Consider the following 21332-nt stretch of genomic DNA (forward strand, 5'->3'; position numbering starts at 1 on the left):
CATGGACTGCTAATCTGAGCAGAGGCCGAGGATCACACGGCAGGATTATTCCCTTCCTGGGAGCTGAGCCCCAGCTGAGGGGGATTATTGCTGGTGGTTACATAAAGGAGAGGGGGGCTGATGCCCAGCGGTGCTCAGCCCTGGAACCCAGCCTGCTCCACACGTACCCACACAGCAGAGCTGGGGACAGCTCCAGCCCCACATGGACGTGCCATCCCGTATCCTGGCTAACAAACACCCTTGGGATGCTGGGGATAGTGGCATCCTTTCCTGCTGCAGAGGGTGGCACAGAGCAAGGGGCATTCTCAGCTCGGTGCTGGGGCAGACAGAGGGCCCTGGGGCAGGGGAAGCTGCTGGAGCCTCGGTCACAGGATGGAGCTTGGGACCTCGGTGCTGGCAGGCACCGGGCAGTGACAGATGGTCCCGCGCTCCAGGAGACAGCGCCTGCCACGCGTCTCCCTCCGGCTTGATCCAAATCCAAACCCCAGCATGAGATTTTCGTGCTGACGGACTGCAGTGGGAAATCTGGGGTGCAAAACCAGGTCACAGAGCCCCAGGCAGGGGGCAGGGATGGGCTGGCCTAGCCTGGTTATCTAACTCCAGCCTCTCTCCACATGCTCCCTTCTCCCTTTTCCTGGTCCATCACCTGCCTGCAGCAGGACAGGGCAGCAGGCAGCACCTCAGCTGTCAAAGCATCACCAGGACACCTGGATCCCTCCCAAGGAGGGGTGTTCTGCCTTGGGGAGGTCACTCAAAGAGCTGCCAACATATCCCAAAGTCTTGTGTAACCTCCAGCATCAAAGCAGGGCACCATTTACAAACAATGCAAAAGAGGGTTTATTGAAACCATTCCGGTTAGAGCAAGTCCTGTACAGCACAATTTGCAATAAGTTAAAGAACCAAACCAGTCTCAGTGTTAAAAACCACACTAACACATAACACAGTGATATAGCCATCGCCACCCAGCTGAGTTACTGAATCAAGGCACAAAGTCATTCATTAAATACTGCAAAAAAAACAATGACACAGGAAAATAAGCTGGAAAACAGACTGGTTTTGTTAAGAAGGTGCTGGTTTGGCACTGATGCATTTAATTGAGCTGCCACAGGGAAAACTGTGTTTCCAAAGTGTCCGGAAACATTAGTGGACAACTTAAAGCCAGAAAAGCTCCCCAAAGCTGAAAATCCAGCTCTCCTGAAGGAACATTCAGTGTGCCTATGGGAAGGTCTGGTCTGGGTAGGGATCTGAGGAGGAAGAGTGCAGTGAGAATACGGCCCAAGCACCTTGCCTCCTGCCAGGGGAATCTGAGCAGGAAACAATCCACATCCAACACTCAGGCTGGACTACAGTGCAAGTCTGGGGTCCCCTGCCCTGTGCCCTGCTCCAGCTGGCTGAAGGGCAGCCTCAATCCAGCCCTCAGAGCCTCTTATGGCTGCAACACTGGCACAGGGACCTGTGGGGCTATCAGGCCTAAGGTGCTGAGCAAAGAGGAAACCCAGGCTGGTGGACACAGCTGGGGAGCCTCCCTGCACTCCTAGACTCCCGTAGGAAACAGCTGGTTAGACAGGCAGAGGGGGAACCCCACCATTTTGAGCCCAGGGTGCTTTGAAGGTTGTGGAGCACTCTCCAGAGTATCCCTGGCTTCCTGCACAGCTGGGACACCCCAGGACTGGCTCCCTTGACTGCCTGGGATAGGGGTCATGGGGCACAGGGAGCTAGGGCACCCTTTAGGCAGCCACTGGCCAGCTGGAAGCAGGAGGTGTCTAGGCAGCTCCCTGTGCTGTCTGCCTGGGAGTGCTGGGACTGTGGTGTGAGCTGGTGACAGCAGCTGCCCAGTGGCATGTTTGGGCTCAGCAGTGGCAGAAGGGAAGAGCTGATGCCTGATGCTGCACATTCCCATCCTACAGTGCTCCTACACATCCCCCAGTGTCAGACTCAGCAAGGGAGGGAGGCACTGGCCAAACCCTCTCCAGCACGGCAGAGCTTGAGAGAGGTTATTTTTAGGGCTATTTTTGTTTTCAGGACTGAGCAGCTGGTTCAAACTGTTTTCAAGGCTCTGGACCTTGTTTCCACAGCCTGCACTGGCACCCATTAGGACAGGGCAGAGCAAACACCTCATGGTGCTACATGAATCTCCAGGAGAAACATGTCATCTTCACACAGCAACCTGTCCCATCCCCTCAGGATACCAGGCTGGGCAGAGAGAAGAATGCCCGAGGATCCTCACCCAGCATCACTTCCATTCCAAGGGCTGGGAGGCAGCACAGAGCTCCTGCCCACCTCCTGGCAGCAGGGACAGTGCTTGGAGAAGGCTCCTCAGCAGCTGGAAGGCTGAATGAGCAGGGACCTGGCACTGCCACTTGGGTACAGGGCTTCCCAGAGCAGCAATCCCAGCTCCCAGAAAAGGTTCAAGTGCAATTCTACTCCAAAAAAAAAAAAAAGTCCTAGATCCTCTGGCTCCTTTAAGCCAGGAGAGGTACTGCCAGGGACCAGCCAGCCTGGGCTCAGGGTGGATCTCTCACCACCTATAAGCAGACTGAAGGAAGGGAGGAACATTGATGCATCCACCAGGTGGGAGACCAGCTCCCTCTCAGTGTCACCAACACTCTACAGCCTGGCTGGGAAGGAAGCAGCAGAGGACACAGAACAAAGGTAGGCTGGTGACTGCAGAGCAGGACACGTGGGGCTGTTTTTGGGGAAAAGGCCATTTGCTAAGTAGAACGACACTTTAACCTGTGCTCTGCTGGCCCAAGTGACATCAGACACCACAGCCATGGCTGGGGTAACCACACACCCCCCACTGCTACTGAAGCAGGGCCCAAATCCAGGAGAGGGTAATTGCAAATCAACCTGCAGCCAAGCACCTCTCCCCAGCCAGGAGAGCTGACTCAGAAAGGAAATATTAACACCACACAGTGAACTCCACTTCTCGGACATCCCAGAAATCATCAACTCCGGCATCTCGGGAAGCATGTGCTTTCCTCCAGACACATTCCTGAGTCAGCACAGTTCTGAGGGCACAGAGGGATGGAGGGGAAAGCCCTCCTCCCTGAGCTGACGACACTTCAGTGATGGCCAAGCACTGAAGTCCCATCAGCTCTGAGGACGGACGCTCTGGCAGCTGCCCCCACAGCCCGGGTGTCCCTGGACACTGGGGGTGCTTCCCTGCCAGCCATGCTTTGGTTTGCAGATCGAGAAAGGCAGCTTCCCATTGGAATCCAGACTCTGGGCTTGCTGAGAGCACGGCTGCAGAGCAGAGGCAGCCTTTCCCCCTCCCTCGGCAAGCTCACACTCGGCTCTGGAATCGCATCCTGTAGAGGCGGTCCCGGATGTACTGCTCACTGTCCCCGGCCATGTGGCTCAGCCAGATCACTCTGCTCCCCGAGACATCCTCCTTCAGCTTCCTCTTCATGAGGGACACGGGGCCTGGCCCCTCGCCGGGCTGGGGGCCCCGCAGCAGCACGTAGCAGGCGTGACGGCTCCGCTCGAACAGCACCGCTGCAACATGGAGCACATGGAAACCCAGCCTAAGCCTTCCATGCCTGGACTGCCCACCAGACCCAACACCACCCACAGGGACCAGCAGGGACCAGTGTCCTCCTGCAGCTCCTCGCTGGAGGGCTGGAAGGAGAGGACTTACCAGTGAATGCAATTATTTGGTCTGTGCTGTTGCGGAGCTCCAACAGGACATTAGAGTAGGAAGGATGGAAAAGGTAGAGCTTCTGGAGGGGAGCTCTGTCTCTCTGCAACCAACAGGACACTATCAGGACACAGATTCACACGTTATCCCAGACACAACACCAGCACCAGGCTGAGCGATTTCTCACGCTCGACGGGATACACCCAGCCAGACACTTGTCCGTGTCAGCCCAGTTCATCCTGACTGACACCATTAGGACAAGTGCTGGGATTTTGCTTACTGCTCTCCTTCCCACCCTAAGCTTCCTGCAAATAGCTGCCCTGTCTGCTGCAGGCAGGAGACAGATTTTTGCCTCAGGGCTAGCAGAGTGAGCAAGGAAAGCAGAGGAAGCTCAGCTGGTGTTCCAGCAGCCTCAGAGACACAACCTGCCACCAGCGCTGCCTGTCACTGCCCTGAGGGCTGTGCAAGCAGCTGAGCTTTGCACTGAGGCTGCCAGAGGCTTCCTGGGACACAGAGAGGATATTCACGTGGCCACAGAGATCACTGCATGCAATGCTGCCGTGGGAGGCTCCCAGGAAACAGCAGCAACTCCAGAGGTACCAGACCAGAAGCCTCCCACCTCACCCACAGTGCCACACCAAGGCAGGGCAGTGACTTTGCTCACAGAGCCACCAAGTTCCTTTTCTTTACATAAGCAGGCTGAGGGTGACAAAAGCTGCTGGTGCCACCACCACCTGCAGGGACATGGCTGTGGACACTGACCCCACACCCAGGGCATTAGGCTGCAGTGTCAGTGGCACACACAGAGGGGAATACCAACACTGAGAACAGGGTAACTCCACCCAATTCTGGCCCAGAGTCTGGAGAAGTGCAGCCCTCAGCAGCACCACTCACTGTCTCATTGCCTGGCTCTTGGTAGTCTCCCCAGATGAGGAAGGCAGAGCGATGATCTGCAGTCGAAAGGGTGGCTGGGCCAGGGCTCCCTGCTCCTGAGTTCAGCTTCAGGTCCCACTGGACTGCTCCAGATCCACTCTCTACAATCATAACCTAGCAGAGAAGAAAGAAAAGGAACTCATGACAAAGGCATCTAACAAGCCATGAGAGAGAAGTCAGGTCAGCTGTCTCTCCCCACACTGTCTATGGGAACAAGTTATCTGACACATGAGAAGATGAGGAAATACTTGAAGCAGAGCATCACAGAGCTCTGTGACCTGGGGTGGGCCACATTAGAGAAAAGTCACAAGATTTGCAGCTACTTCAAGGGGTTCAAAGTTCTGTCATAGAAGTCTCTTGCTGAGAAGAAAATTAAAGTGCCTGAGCCGGCTTCGATAACCTGTTGAAAGAGATCCTTTTGCAGCTTAAAGCTTCCTAAAATCAGCCAGAGGGAACACATCCCACCAACTGTCCTTGACTCAATTCCTGCTTGAGCTGTGACATACAGAGAAATGGGAATTAAAAGGAAGAGATTTCAAACCTTCTTCCTATTGGGTCCAATTTCACTCTCCAGGACAATACCAAGAACATCAGGTTTGTAGTAACCGAGCAGCGGCTCACTGAGGGAGAGAAAGAGCAGCGACAGATCAGAACCCACCCTGATGGTTGGGCATACTTTGCTTTCCCAGTTGCCTCTATCCTCCCACAACTGCCCTGGTAAGAGACTTGACTGCCACAACATTGGATTGGCCTGGTACCACCCCAACTCTGAGCCCAGCCGCATCACAGCAGCCACAGAATGAGGAATCAAAGCTTTGAGCTCCTCGATCCTGACGCAGCACCCAGCATTTGCTAGCAGAGAAGACAAAACACCGTAAGCAAGATCCAGATATGACCCAGGCAAAAAAAAAAATTGCATCTGCTGTTGCTGGGATCTTGGATATGCCACATCTAGCCCACACAGAGAACACTACCTCAAAGCACGGGACACGTTGAGGGTCCACACAGTGTGGAGATCTTTTGTGTTGATCAGCGTAGCCATCTCTGAGTTCACAACCAAGATGTTGTCCTGTGATGGCCCAGGAACTTTTGCCAGGTAGCGGAAGTCTCCAAATCTGAACAAGGAAAGAGAAATCATTAAGTTTTTTAGACCATGGGGTGCTTTTACTGTGAGGTTTGGAGTTTTTTCCCTGCACAGTAAATGCAAATAGGAAACCCCAACGTGCTTTGCTTGCTTCCTGTGAACCCCTGATGAAGCCATTAACACCAACCCTCTTCCTGAGCTTTGGATGTGCTCCTAGTCCAAAAGCCACATAGCCAGGAGAGAACAAAGCCCCAACAGGCCAACCTGTCAGGAACACCAGCACCCTCCACTCCACCAGCCACCAGGAGAGACATAACCTCATACCTGAGAAAGGACAAGCGGTGCGTGGTGTGGTCAATGTTCTTCTCCCACTGAGGATCCTGCTGGAGGCCGGGAAGTTTAATTTCCATCCCAACTGCTGCACTGCACAGATCTTTCAGGGAATATGCATAGAGAGAGTTCTCTGTGCAAAAATTCAAAAAAAAAAGCAAGAACGAGAGAGATAAGTTATCCTGCCCTGGCTCTGAACTCTATGATTTTCCAGATCTGTCAGATCAACTGTATTTTTAGGGCTTGCATCATAGAGTTGTAGTGGTATTTTGAGACTCAAGCCTGCTATTGAATGCTTTTAACGTTTTATCTGTTCATAATCCAAGTGTTCCACAGTAATCATTTGCTATAAATGACTGCCTAATCCTTACATGCTTGACATTTGTTAAATAAAACCACTACAGTACATAACAAACTGCAGTTTAAGCAGAAGGCCCCCCCTTCTCTTGGCCCTGAACAGCTCTTTGACTAGGTGAAAGCTCCATACAGCTTGTAAGAATGCAAAACACACTTTCAGATGATGTTTATTAATCCTGACCTCAGTTACAATCACTCTTTCAGACTGATTCCCAAGCAGAGCTGTACCTGTGTAGAAAAGGAAGTAGGAGGAGGAGCGCAGGTCCAGCCTGACGTAGCGAGCGTTGCCATCCACGGTCAGGCTGCCAGTGGAGCCAATCTGTTGGCCAGTTTTTCCTGAATGGATGAAGGTCTTAACCTGTGCAGGGAAGGGATTAAAGACAAAAACCAACAAGGTTAAAGCTGGTACAGAACAGCAACTGAATGGGAGCAGGATAGGCTTGGATGGGAAGTCTCTCCCTGGTTTTGGAAGAGTGGGCATGAGTTCGGTGACCCCTTTGCTGTGAGTTCTTCTAGAAGTCTGAAAGCCACTTCCAGCATAGCCACCTGCTCTGAGAATTTGCTACCTCTGTCACCCACCTTCCTTACAGGCTGGGACTGTGGAAGAGCAGCCTCAGCTCTGTAAGGACAGCAAAGATCCATTCAAGCCTAAAATGGAGATGACCTTAAGGCAGGAACAATGCAGCATATGGACATGGGAAACTTGGCTTCACATGGCAGCTCTACTAAATGTTTTAAGTGCCCTAATCTACTCCTCCTTCGGCTTATGTGAGTCCAAGAAGATAAAAGAGCTGATAGATTTCTTTCTATTCTTTGTGCAGGGTAACAAAATCCACTAAAAACATTTCATCCAGGAGAAAAAAGGTTAAAGCCAGGACCAGATTTAAGTGTCTGAGCAACAGTCAAGAGTCTGGGGAGAGCAACGGACTTTAGCGACAAGTGAAACATCTGACCAAGAGAAACAGCATCCATCAGAAATGCTGAGTCAGGCAGGAACCCTTCCCTCTACCTTGAGAGGGAGGGACTGGGAAAGAGAAGGAAATCTGCTGCTCCCAAAGCGAATCTGGAGAGTCTGACAGGTGAATAAGGGATTGAGTTTGCTGGGGAGAATGAGAACACAACTGGAGAGGGAGAGCAACACATGCACCAGCTGTTGCCAGCCTCCCGCACTGGGAGGAGACACACGCCAGCTCTGGTAGATCAGCTGCACCTTTGCTGGCAAGCACAGCTCCAGTGGCTGCCCCAGGACAGTGACAGCCAGAGGTATTTACACAGGGAGTGAGAAAACACAACACCTTCCTCACTGCACTGCCAACCCCTCTGTGTCACCACAGGAGGTGGATCCCGAAATCCGGCGCGTTTTCCGGGATGTGTTTGTGCCGAAGCTTGCAGCAGGCAGGGGTCAATGGGACTCTCTGGAAAAGCTGCCACCTAATCCCCTGCACACAGACCCTTCCACAGACTGCTCACAGCTCTGTCCTTTCAAGTTCAGCCCTCGATAGCAATAAAGCTCCTCTACTTGAGTGCTGAATCTCCCTTCTGACCAGCCCTTTCCAAGCTGCAGAGCTCCACTCCAGCTCCTACATTTGCGTGATTTCTCAAAAGAGAACATACTTTTCCTTAAGTTGGCAGAGTGCTTGCCAAATCCAGAGGGAGGAAGGGATTTCATACCAAGATAGCAAGAGAGCTTAAATGGAAAACAGATCAAAAGGCAGTCTTGAAGAACAGAGGCTACATTCAAACATTTCTTGGCCGCCTAAGTTTAAAAAAACTAAAGTCTTGAGATAACTGGGATAGCAAAAGCAAGGAGGAAAGAAAACAGAGAGAACTGTAGGAGGTGGAGAAAACAGAATTTCTGATGACTCTGCCAACAACAATGCCTTGGACAGGAAAACTCTCTTTTCTTAGGGAGGACATTGGCCAAGAAGGCCAGTGGAACCTGGCTTGTACCAGCCATAGTGTGGCCAGCAGGGCCAAGGAAGTGCTTCTGCCTTTGTACTGGGCATTGGTGAGGCCACATCTCAAGTGCTGTGTCTAGTTCTGGGCCCCTCAATTCCAAAAGGACACTGAGGTACTGAAGCAGGTCCAGGGAAGGAAAGAGAGCTGGGGAAGGGTCTGGAGTACATGTTCTGTGAGGTGGAACTGAGGGACCTGGGAGGCTCAGCCTGGAGAAAAGGAGGCTCAGGGGAGACCTTCTCACTCTCCACAACTCCCTGACAGGAGGGTGGAGCCAGGTGGGAGTCAGGCTCTGCTCCCAGGGAAAAAGGGACAGGACAAGGGGAAATGGCCTTAAGCTCTGCCAGGGGAAGGTCAGGTAGGACATCAGGAGGAATTTCTTCAGAAAGGGTTGCTAAACAGTGGAAGGGGCTGCCCAGGGAGGTGGTGGAGTCACCACTGTGGGAGGTGCTCAAGGAAAGCCTGGACGTGACACTCAGTGCTCTGGGCTGGGTGACAAGGTGGGGAAGGGTCCCAGGTTGGACTCTATGATCTCAGAGGTCTTTTCCAACCATAATGATTCCATGGCTCTGGTATGAGGACATGGGGCTCCCACTGCTCCCAGCAGACCAACAGGGAGCTGTAACTTGCGTGCTTTGAACAGGACAGACTGGGCATGCAGACAGTGCTGTGCCATCCCATCATGGATGTAGATGTTTTAGCAGAAAAACTGCTCTAGCTACATGACTTTTCCCCTCTCAGAAATGGGAAATGCAGTATGTGGAGGGAGATAATACAGCCAGCAGCTGTTTCACTAAATGGACTCAGATCAGAATTAACCAGCACTGTGACACTGGGAAGAGCAGTGCAAAGCAGACCACAGGCAGAGAGAGGGAAGGGATCAGAAAAGGGCAGTGCTGGTACTAAAGCACTGACTGTCAGCTGTGCTTTGATCTAAGAGCCAAAGCTGTCAGGGTTTGTTCACTTCCACTTCTCTAAGCAGAGAAGCAGAAAACTGCAAGCTCATCTTGCCCCGGCTCACTCCCCAGACAGCTCAGGAACATGCAGTGAGGAGAGCACAGGGGGAGGGATTACTGGCCAGCTCTTAGATTTATTTTACTTTTTTAAACCATAAAATACTTGTGCTGATTTGGGAGTATATCTGTGGAGGGTGGGAAAAAACCCACCCCAAACCCACAGAAACCAGAGGCCTCCAGACACTTCCTCTGAGACTACAAGGTGGAAATAAACAGCATTCCTCCCATCCCCTGGGGTTATCAGAGCTTCAGGATGACATACCTGGCCTCCTTTAGTAATAAAGATTATCAGGTCCTGAACTCCATCATTATCCACATCTGGAATCACTGACAAAGGAGTCAGCAAAGTATAATTAGCTCCGAAGTCACCAGATTCCCTCCACAGAACTTCTCCTGGAAAACAATTAGTGGGAAACAGTCACTAAAAGGCATCTTAGGTTGAAAGGTTATTAATGCTCCTGTTCCAGCCCATCAGCACCACAAACCAGCCACATTTATGCTCATCATGGGGTACTTCCTTGCCTTTCTGCATTCCCAATGAATCCCAGTATCCACAATTTCATCTCACACTGGAAAGCAATCCTAGCTGTCTGCAGGAACACACCCAAACACCCTGGCACAAAGAACAGCTTGCTTCCCTCGTGCCTTTGGTTAACAAGCTTCCCAGCACATTCATGGCATGGAGAATCCTTTGTTTTGATCCAAATGCCTGCTGCTGTGCACTTAAACCTGCACAGACATTTTGAGACCATAAAGCAGCTGAATTCTGACCAGTGTTGCTGCTGCTCCTGGAAGAACCTTCTTTGCTGCAACCTGCCTCCTGCATATGTTTCCCCACTGACATGACCAGCCACAACTGAGGCCACATCCCACCTCTCCCTTGTTTAAAGAACACACACAGCTCAAACTTGATTGTAAATTGAGGTAACAAAGCTTTGCTCTTTAAAAAACAGGGTGGGGCTGGGGTGGGTTTCTCTTCAACAGCTCCAGAGCAGTTGAGTGGGTCTATCCATCCACTGTCCAAGGCTGTGGGCCACTTTCCAGTCACCGACCAGTGGAATCTGCAGTGGAATCTGGCAGGGAGGACACTGCTGGGGGGTTTTCTTTCTAATGAACACTTTGGTGTCTGATTAGGTGCTCCCAGGGCAAATGTTTACCCTCCCCTTTACCCAGCATCACACACAGCAATTATCATTTCAGGAATGCAAAGTAATCATCTGTTCTTTGTCAGGAAGGCAGCTGGACTGAAAGCCAAGGAATTACTACTTGATGCTGTCTGCAATAATTTAAAGCAGGCTGTATTTCTAGTAGGATTGCTCCAAAGTTTTTACTGCAATGCTGAAAAAAACACTTGGATTTGTTACTATGACAACAGATGTGAAGTGAAGAGAGCAGATTTCCTAGTCTCCTTAGGAAATCATGGGAAGACAAAGAATTTTGCCTTCGAAGAAAATAAGCAGGCAGAGGAAGAAGAGAAGTTTTAAATTACCACGTTTTAGCTTCAGGACAGTCCAAAGGTACAGGAGTAAGACTAGGCTAAGGAAATTCACTTGTCAGTGCAGAAGGCTCAAATCTTTGGTGGTTAGACAGCAGACATAGATTGGGAGAAAACATCTTATTTTTTTAAAAGAACAGTCTGAGTTAAGTGAAACAGGTGACACTGAGCTGGATTCAACACCAAGCACTTAAGAATCCTTCCATGCCCTAACCCAGCCCACAGAGAGCACAGGCTGTGAAAGCAGCCCCCTCGTGCTCCATCAACAGGAGATGGGACTGTCCTGTCTGACATCTGCAGTGCCACGGTGCTTCCTCAGAGCCCAGGGTCACGGCCCAAGGACAGCAAGAGGAGCCAAGATGGAAATTAGGCAAGTGCCTAGACTGCAAATCTAACCTGGGTGAAACGGTTGGATTTTTTTGGGCTGGAAGGAATAATAAAATCAGAACTCAGAGGACTGAGTTCAGCTCTCACTTCAAGCAGCCACAGGGGACACAGAGACTTTTGTCCCTGTCAGACGTTCTCCAGGCTGGAGTTCTGATTTATTTACTTAGTGATTTCTCACACAGAAGCAGTTCCATACATCTGATCATCGTGGTGCCCTTTCTGCCATATCCCTCAGGAGACCAGAACCACCCACAGGCCTCACAGTTCAGGCCGCTGGAGGATCAGGTGAAGAGAGAAGGTGTAACAAAACCCTTATTCCTGTCCTCTTCCTTGAGACACTGCTTCGGGCTATGGCAGAGATGGAATAATACACAGCCACACAGACTTTTACTTTGACCTGGAACAGTTAATCTTAAGCTCTTATGTGTCCCGGTTTGCTGGTAAGATAAACATGCAGGAATGTTAGATGTCCCACACAAACAGGAGCATGCACTCCTACACTTCCCCTCTTGCCCACTCAGGTCACTTTTTGTGGCAACGAAGAAAGCAGGACTTAACACAACTTTGACTGATAAAAAACCACTAACTTTATCAGCATTTAAAGATCAAAACCACATCAGACACTTTCAGATGATAATCTGCCTATCTCTCCTTCAATCTTCCTACAGGCAGGGGCTAGACAGCCTGAGAGCCCTGGAATCTCACCAAATCCTCCACGATGATGAATCATTAACAGCTAAAGATTGTGCTGGCTACTGTTTTTAGCACACTGTGATGTAAGTTAGACTTTGCCTCTTTGAATACATTTAGCCTATTTAAATACATTTTATTCTGCTCTGCCCTCCTAACCCCCAGTCAACTACGCTCAGAAACCATTTTTAACCTACTTAATAGCAAGAAAGCATCAAATACACAAAATCCTGGGTTAGTCACTTTTCTATCCGAAGCATTTTTTCCTCTCTTGCTTTGAAGTTATCTATGGAATGTTTTATTTGCCATACTGCTGTGACCTGTAGCTTAGCCTGGCTCCTTCTCTCTACACTTGCCTTTATGGTTGTCTTTAGTTACACATCTTTGGCTCCACAGCCAACTTTCTACACTTTGACCTGAAACTGACTTCATTAATAGTCTAAAAATAACCTGTGTTAAAGCCTACACATGAGGGAAAACGGTGCTATCTCTGTTGGTACAGAAACTTTCTAGCTCTGTGTGTATCTACACTTCCATCTACACTGGAAATTAAAAGCTACACCAGATTTTCCTCAGATTCCTTAGAGCTGTACCTCTTGCTATTTCTTTTTTCCAGTTTTTGGAAAACAGGGTGTGAGGGGTTCAATACCAGATACAGAGGATGGGATCCTAGGGAGAACATGTATTGTTCAGACCTCTGGAAACAGTGACCCCCAAAATGGAAATGTATTTTAGGCTTCACCAGCAAGGAAGGTTCAAGGTGCAGCAGATGGTCACTGCTCCTAAAGTAGTACAGGCACTCCTTACCCCCACCCACATTAGGCAAGATGATGATGATGAATTTCTCCACCTCTAAGTTTAGAAAGGAAGAAACCTTTCCAGAGGAACCAGGAAGAATCGTAGACTACTGTAACAGACTGGCAAGCACTTCTCCTAAGTGCTCTCCTTGATGACTTTAAAATCATAAATTCCTAGAACTCCCCCTCCTCTTGCCACGGCAGGCGCTCCTGGCACACACACATGAGTAACTGGGAAATGTTGCAGGTGCAGGTTTGTGTCTAACCCCGGAGAGTATAAAGTAACATTCACAGCTAGTGACTGCTCCTCCTGTTTCAAAAGCTGTTGGAACACTGGTCTTATGAAACAGTGGCTGGCACAAACCCCCACCAGAGCCCAGCCTTTGGAACAGCGAGGCTGAGAGCACGTGCTCCTCAACGCCCAGCGAGCGGCTCTGGCAAGGTTTCCAAGATAATAAATACCCAGTGCCCATTGTTCATGTACCAGCCAGTCATGTCACACTGCCATTCCCCCTGGAGGCCACCAGGTGAGGAATGCAAGTGGCCTGTCCCCTGTGTGGCAGCAGGGCTCCGCTGGCACTCACCTGTCTGCAGGTCGATTGCTATAAGGGACAGCGGCTTCCCCACCACGAGGCAGCCCGGGGCCTCTGCCGTGCCCAGCTGCTGGATGCCACACTGCAGCCACTGCACGTCCTCAGCAGCAGGGCTCTCCCAGAGCACGCTGCCATTCGTGCCAGACACGGCAGCAACGAAGGCACAGGGAGACAGCAGCCCTGGGGAGAAGAGATATCAGAGGGAGCTGCCCCTGCACCAACCTTTGCTGCCCTGCACCACCCAGGAGCTGGGACTCACCCAGCTCCTCTCCCCACCCAGTTTTCTCTCCCAGTCACTAACTGGAACTAAAAGAGAAAGGACAGCCCTCTCTAGGAGGCGTTTCTGAAGCAGGTACCTTCATCCAGACAGGACCTGTTGAAGCTGCTGCTGCCGTTGCTGGATTTGAAAGCAAAGAGCACATCTTGTACTTTGTCTTCATTCACATCTTCTACAGCCAGGAACTGGTAGGGCACTGCAAGAGAACACAAGCCAGGCTCTGGTGAGGATTTTCTTAGCCCACAGCAGACAAAGTTGCAGCAAAACACAAATTCCTAGGGACCTACTCACTGCCTCCATCCTGGACAGTGTAACATCAGGACAAATTGGCTTTTGTATTAAAAAAAGCCATGTACACAAGTACCAAGGACAGGATGTTAGTGCCAAAGGATTTTTAAAATTTGCTATCCCCCAGAGGATTTGTCTCTTTTAAGAGCCAAGCAGCCAGAATTTGAACTATGCTGAACAAAGAACAACTCTGGTCTTGGTGTGGGGTTGCTATTCTCGAAGTATAAAGAAGCCCCACCCAAGCCCCACAAAACCCAGATACTCCATCTTTCTATCAGCTAAAAGCAGCTTTCTTGAGCTCAGAGTAGCAGAACCTGGGATGTCTGCAGAACCTGGGATGTCTGCAGCACCACATGCAGCTCAGTCCCTGCTGTGAGCACTATCTCTGCATTTACAGCACATCCAGCACAACCCACTGCACACAAGATTAAAGAAAAGCTCTCCCAGAAGCAACTGCCAAGCCACTGGGGAGCAGGACCCAGGCTAAAGAGCCAACTAAAGCAACCAGAATAAAAATAGCTATAGTAACTATAGAACAATTTATTAAAAAAACAAGATGGAATTATTCTTCTCCCCTTCCTGTTGGCCATGTGGAAAAGGGAGAAAGTCAAAGTGACAGAGGAAAAAATGCCTAATTGCCTCCAACCTCAGCTCGAACTTCAAGGGAACATTTTACAGAGCAAACTTCAGCAGAGATTTATTCCCAGGTACCCTTCCTCATTTTTTTTGTGAATGAGGCCAGCTTGCTACCTTGTTAGCACTTCAGAGCAGCATCTAATTTCTCCACTAGATCCTGTAAACACCTCCTGGAAGGCCACTCCAATTATGATGGGCCATTGCTTATCCAGGTCAGGTATTCATAGCTCTGGCTCCCAAGGGCTGCATCCCTGCAGGTCTGGCTCCACGCTGTGCTTAGGTAGAGGCCCACAACCCAAACCCATGGCACAGAAAGGAAAAGGACTCTTGGCAAGTATTCATACTGCTGCAGCAAGCTCACCTGCATCGTTGTAGTATCGGAACCATGTTCTTTCTGAAACTGGCCTCTCTGGGCAGGGAATGATAAAGGAGAAAGCAAACACAATGATCAGGCAGAGGAACAGGGAGATGAAGAAGGCGGCAGTGCGCCACCGGGACAGCCGGGACAGCCCCGAGGACTTGACAATCCTTCTCTCCACGAAGTTTTCATGGTTCTCCTGAGCTTTTACATCCTCAGTCTTCAGAGGGTGGATCTCAGCTTCCGAGTCCTTGTTATCCATCACAGCTCATTCATCGGTATTCAGACACCCTTCTCCCCCTTCACTGCAGCAATGGAAAGAGAAGTTAAAATACATTTTGAAATATATTTTAAAAACACCAATTAAAATAATCTGTTACTACCTGATATTCACACTGGAAACATTTAATGGGAGGTGAACAAACCAGTGTATTGTCACAGAGCTGGATACAACACACTGCTGGTGCCGGAGGTCTCCCACACAGAGCAATGGGGAGAGTCCGTGGAACGCAGGAACAACACCAATTCTTCTCCAGAGGAGGAAATAAACTCTGCTAGAGCTGGACAAAGAAAGCTACAGACCCCACGCAGAAAGGACTGACTGGTCTGCAGCTCTCCCTCAAGAAAAACACCCCAAAAGCTCCTTTTGGCTGCAAAGACTTATTGCCACCTCCTGTGTGCGTCAGCCTGACTCCCAGCTGGAGAGGTGAAAGGAAACACTTGTGACCTTTATATCCCAACATAAGGCTGCTCCCTACTGTAATGTGCACTTGAGCTTCCCCAGGAGAGAGAGAAACAAACACCAGCATATTCTGTAGAGGAGCAAGCCAAAGCTATTCAACACCTTCTTAGATGAGAAACCACGGGGTAAGTTCAGCAACCCAGCCCTGCAGAAGGCAAGAGAGTGATGACTTCCATCCCTGGAGAAAAAACAAGGCAGGAGTTGAGACTAAAATCAGGCAAATTTGATTTCATCAGACTGGAAGAGCTAACAACTGCTATTTTAGTTTCTCCTGCTATAAATCATAACCTTGAGCTACAACTACAATAAACAGAGGGGTTCTGTGCTAATTTGCTATGAAAAGGGGGGGGGAAGAGCCCTAGTCAGTCAGAGGATCCTGTAACTCATTACCCACAACAATAAAAATCCATGTTTTATACAGATTCTCTGATAGTGCTTCTTTAAAAAAAATACCACAAGGGAAGAAATAAAGAATAACACATTCCAGTAGGCTTGGAAAAAGCTGCTTGACAATGTTATGAAAAGTTATATCAGAGCAAATAACCACGACAACCAAGCCAATTTTCCATGACGGTGCCCCAGCAGTCACGTGTCTGGATTGTCCACTGGAGCCATTTACTTCCCCAGCAATAAACAGCTTAAAGTCAGCACCAACACAGTGCAGAGAGCCTGAGACTTCAACAGCAATAGGGCTTGCTGTGTCTCACGTTTCTACCCAAGCTCATTTACAGGCTCAGTGAAACACGAGATGAGTCACCGTGGGGAGGCTCAGCTCCTTCAGGCAGCTGTGGCTCCCCAGGATGTCCCTATCCCACTGCAGAGGCCTCTTCTCTTCTGGGTACAAATCACAGGGCGACAGCTCCATGGCAAGGCAACCCTGAGGCACAGGATCAGCAGGTCAGCCTGGCACTGTCAACCCTTTAACCTCGAAGCCTGCTGGACTTAGAAGCCCTCCAACCTGAGCACGCTGGCATTTCTTCTACATCAAGTACAGGATCTCACTCCAGATAATTTAATTCAACCTGCACAATACCATGCAAATGAATCAATAATGCAGAAGTTGAATCTTATTCCCAAGATCTTACTCCAAGGATTTCATCTGCCCTTCTCATCAGCCTGCCAGCCACGCCAGGGACACCTTCATGGGACCAGCTGTTCCCTGACTGATTGCAGGCACCTAACGGGTAGGAAGGCTCCAGATGGAAAGGGGAACAACGGATCAAGTGGTGCTTTCAGCCTCTGCCCCGAGCTGAGCATTGCTCTTTTACTGCACCAGGCCTCGAGCAGGTTCAAGGTACAAGGCTTCAGGCACAGCCTGAGCAAATGATTTACTGGCGTGGAGCAGCCATGGCCGCAGCGATGGGGACAGAGGCAGGAGTGAGTTACGTGACCTCCCCTGTGCTGGGGCAGGTGGCTCGTGTGTCTCTGGCGTGCCCATCTCCAGCAGCATGGAGAGAGCTCTCCAGCAGAGCCCTCCACAGCCTCCCAGTACAGAGCTGGGAAAGATCCAGGGCACAGACAACTGCTTCCAGCACCTGTGAGACTTCCCAAAAGGAGCCAAACCCAGGCTTCTCCCCTCTCTGTCCAAAAGGGACACCACTTAACACAGCATTGATGGCATATTTTTATGACTCACTATAAATCTCACCACTGTCATCTAGACTGGGATGAGAACAATAAAAAAGCAGTAATTATCCTGACAACCCCAGTAATTCCCCTCTTTTTTGCAGCGATGACCCTATGGAGCCACCAAGTACAAAGAGCCCTCAATGCCTTTAAAGCAATTCTCTCTCTTTTCTTTCAGGGTTTGAATAATGCCCTTTGCACCCCTGCCAGAGCAGAGGCGGTGCCAGAACAAGGACCATGAAGGTCAATGGTAAAGATTCAAACAATGCAGGAAATCCCAGCGCCCGCTGCTGCCAAAGTACATGCTGGCAGCACGTGGAATGGCCTGAGCTCAGAACAACAAAGAGGGCTGGTAATCAGTTTAATTGAAGACAAGCAGAAAATGATAGGGTGAGATGGTTTTACTGTCCTCTAGCAGCCGACATCTTGTCGCCTGCTGGAAGAGGACACAAAGTAATTCAGCTGGGAAGTTTAACGCATCCAGGCACCTTTCAAGGGAACAGGCAGTGACAGGATCCTGCATTGCTGCAGTGCAACACACACTACATGCAGCATATCTGGGGACGGGAGAAAGCATGGGAGAAAGACCCTGTAGAATGAGAAATAATTAGAAAGCACATGTGATAGACCCAAACTGATCCCACACAGGCCAGGGAGCGTTGGCAGCACAGCCAGGATCTGCATCTCAGACAGGGTTCCAGAGCTCCCCAAGCTTTAAAGCTCCATCCCAGCCATGGGATGAACTGGGAGCAGTCCCCAGCCCAAGCTGAGAGGGAAAGAACACCCTTTCCTGTACCACAGTAACAACAGGGACAGGACAAACACAGCTTTACTCACCTTCATGGGGGACTCACTGTCCTGTTTCCTGAAGCCACAGTGCAGATTTACAGATCTGATCTGCCTCAAACCAGTGACACTTGCACAGCTAAACCCAAGGGACAAACCCTCAGCAGCAGTCAGACAGAACTGCCTGACAAGCACAGAGAACCACAGACAGTCAGGTGGATGAAGACTGGTGACAGAAACCATTTAAGGATCTGTGCATTGGAAAGGTTTAACTCATTTTCCACCCGTAAAACACCAAACCACAGCATCTGGAATGTCACCAGGCACCAGTTCTTCCTGGAAAATTTCTAGCAATATACTGTAACTTAGATTTGATGTTCAACATGTTTTTATCTTTCACGGAATGACAAAACCAGGTTCTGACTGGACATTTTAGGAACACAAACACAGCATTTGGCTGGTTTGGCTCTGTTCAGTTGGTTAGTTTAAGCACCTCAGGGGTTTCCTTCCTGTCAGCCAGAAATTGTTGAAGCCCCAAGCTGCAATCAATAAAGACAGAACAGCCTTGTTTTGCTCTGAAAAAGATGCAACATTCCCATCACAGCTATTTTCCATGAGCAGACTGCTGGGTTTTGATCCCATGCACAGTGCGACACTGCAGCAAACTCACTGGGCATCAAATCATGCTGTGACATTCAGTCTTGGGTCATTTGTTCCTTTTTCTGCAGTCCCACTTACATCAGGACAAGAAGACATAACATGTAAGATTTCCCAAAATGAGTTTTTTTTGTCCCAAAGACACTCAGGCTGCATGCTGCATACAAGCTTATCACTTTGCTGGGTCATCTGCAGCTCACAGCTCTTTCCTGACATCGGGTCACAGCCAAGGGCTGGCCGGGGACACTGACCCGAGGAGACCATCCCTGTCTGACACTGGGGCACCTCTGCTCCTGGCATGTCCCTAAGGCCTTTGTAAGGACACCGTTTGTAATCCAAACCCCACCAAAGAGACTGGTGTGGCCCTGGCACAGGTTTTCCAGAGAATCTGTGGCTGCCCCATCCCTGGAAGTGTCTGAGGCCAGGTTGGACAGGGCTTGGAGCAACCTGGGATAATGGAAGGTGTCCCTGCCCATGGCAGGGGGTAGAATAAGATGAGCCTTAAGGTCCCTTCCAATCCCTTTGGGATTCTCCTGCTGGAGCTGTCCTCAGGTTCTTCTGAAATGACATTTAACCCTCCAGTGCAGACACAGCATCTGCCACAGAGCACTCACAGCAAGGGAATTAGAAACTCCTCCAGAGCACAACCACCTTGCAATGTGATACATCTGTCATTTGTAGGAGAAAACTCTTATCCAGGGCAGCTTTCACTACAGACAGGAGTTCTAATACAGAAACTTGAACTGTTTAGAGAAGAGCAAAACAAAACCCAGTATTATTTTCATGAGAGCAATGGGAAGATCAAAACTCTTAGACGAAGAACAGCATTAAAGCTGGGTGGAACTGATTACAGGTCAGGCCAGTAATAATAACTAAGCTGCAGAAGCACCAGTCATTATCATCCCACAGCTTACAAGCTCCACTGCATCCAAGCCACTCACCCTCACCAACTGTCACAGATCCTTTGTGCCAACTCCAAGGGTAGAGATCAGTGGGGTGTTTGAACCTCCCACATCAGAGACACCCCCACCTCGGACTGAGACATCTCCACCTCACCCACAGGGCTCCCCTCTTGCCTCAGAAGCACAGTGACATCCCTCACTGCCAGAGACTGAGCGCACAAGGGACTCTGGAGAGATCTCCATGCATGGAAACCCCCTGGAAAAGGCTGTGGTCATTTCATAAGGGTTTATTAAGAAGACAAAAGCAAGTACATTTTTTAGGTGGGGCACTCACTCATAGATCACAAATTCCATGCTGCCGCCTGCACAGCCTAGAGAGATTTATGGCAGCATGAAACTGCTGTTTCAAGGAGTGTTCAAAGGCCAGGTTGGATGGGGCTTGGAGCAATCTGGTCTAGTAGAATGTGTCCCTGCCCATGGGGCAAGATAATCTTTATGGTCCCTTCCAACCAAAACCATTCCATTAGTCTATGAAAAAATGGCCTTCCTCCATATGCTGTTGTCCTTCACAGCCACCTTCAAGAGAAACCTCTTTTCTCCTCCCAGAAGATGGATTTTTCTTTGCATCTCTTACACACACACACACACACAGAGCAAAGCTCCCTCACAGGCCACTCCATACACCAGACATCCAGCCCTGAGGAGCCTCTCAGCTCCACAGGCAGCCCAGTCCTGCCCTGGTACCGGGAAGGGCTGGCTCCAGTCCCTCCCTGCAGGTCAGGCTGCCCCTCTTGCTCCCAGCAGTTACGCAAGATGTTTTTGCCTTACAAAATAAGGAGAAGAGACTGGAAATGAGGTCGGAGTTGAACACATTGAAGTATTTTTCTTTCGGCAGGAAGCCCTCTAATTCATGCCCACAAATCAGGCTTGTGGGCTGCCGAGGGAAAGAGAAACAGGACTTTAACCTTCTCCGGGAATAGCGCTGAGGCTCTGGGTGTGCTGAGCTCTGCAGAGGTGAGGGGCTTTCTTTGACTGAAGCACAGACCCGCAGTCCCAGCTGCTGCGTAAGCAACTCCCCAGGCCCCCTGGCAGCTGCCAGCCTCGGGATAAAGGACCTCGGATCAAAGGGAGCAACCTGGTCTTTAGAGAAAATGATTAAATTCTTTCCCAGGCTTCTCGCTGTGCTTTGGGACCACTTCTTGAGCTGCTGAAGGCGGCCAGCAAACCCCTCCGGGTCAGCGGAGAACGCTCCGGGGCTGGGCTCGAAGCTGACAGCCGCGGGCTCTCACCAGCCCGGCCATCGCCGAGACAGCCCGTGAGCGACCCCGGCCCCGCGGCTGCACCGACCCCAGCGCTGCCGCTGCCAGCTCCAAGCTCCCGGAGCCGGCGGCAGCGAGCGGGCAGCGGGGACGCTTCGGGAGCCGGCTCCCTTCCCCGAACGCCCCCTCACAGCGCGGAGGCGCGCCCCGCGGACAAGGCCGTATTCTCGGGGCGCACCCACGGAGGTGTCAGGAGCCCGCCTTGCGCCGGGAGCGGCCCAGGGCCCCCCTCCGCCCTGCCCGGGTTCCCCCCGTGGCCCCGGCCCGGCCCCCGCCCGCCCCGCTCCGCACTCACCCCGCGCCGCCGCCGCCGCCGCCGCCGTCACTTCCGCCTCCGTCCCCCGCCGCCGCCCGGCGGAAGCGGCGTCATGACGCACGGAGCGCCGCCGCCCGGTGCGGCGGGGCCCAGCCCGCTCCGGCCCGTCCGGTTGCGGCGGCGGCGCGGGCGGGCGGAGAACCCGCA

The 21332-nt window shown here is 50.8% G+C and overlaps 1 protein-coding gene across 4 annotated transcripts; it reads right to left on the reverse strand.

Annotated features, from left to right (window-relative positions):
• Window positions 1-813: 813 nt before the first annotated feature.
• On the reverse strand, window positions 814-21210 carry FAM234A (family with sequence similarity 234 member A). 4 transcript variants are annotated; one of them, XM_048320923.1, is made up of 12 exons: window positions 21165-21210; window positions 14841-15142; window positions 13635-13751; window positions 13270-13458; window positions 9579-9709; window positions 6573-6702; window positions 5982-6120; window positions 5548-5688; window positions 5115-5193; window positions 4535-4687; window positions 3641-3743; window positions 814-3498 (listed from the first exon to the last, which is right to left on the reverse strand). In XM_048320923.1, the coding sequence occupies exons 2-12, from the start codon at window positions 15097-15099 to the stop codon at window positions 3287-3289; spliced, it is 1653 nt and encodes a 550-aa protein (XP_048176880.1). In that variant the 5' UTR covers window positions 15100-15142; window positions 21165-21210; the 3' UTR covers window positions 814-3286. The 4 variants fall into 4 exon arrangements, with proteins under 4 accessions (XP_048176880.1, XP_048176881.1, XP_048176882.1 ...); XM_048320924.1 differs by lacking the exon at window positions 21165-21210 and adding an exon at window positions 15682-17997; XM_048320925.1 differs by lacking the exon at window positions 21165-21210 and adding an exon at window positions 15232-15662.
• Window positions 21211-21332: the final 122 nt, after the last annotated feature.

Source organism: Corvus hawaiiensis, chromosome 16 (assembly GCF_020740725.1).
Source record: "Corvus hawaiiensis isolate bCorHaw1 chromosome 16, bCorHaw1.pri.cur, whole genome shotgun sequence".
Lineage (NCBI taxonomy): Eukaryota > Metazoa > Chordata > Aves > Passeriformes > Corvidae > Corvus > Corvus hawaiiensis.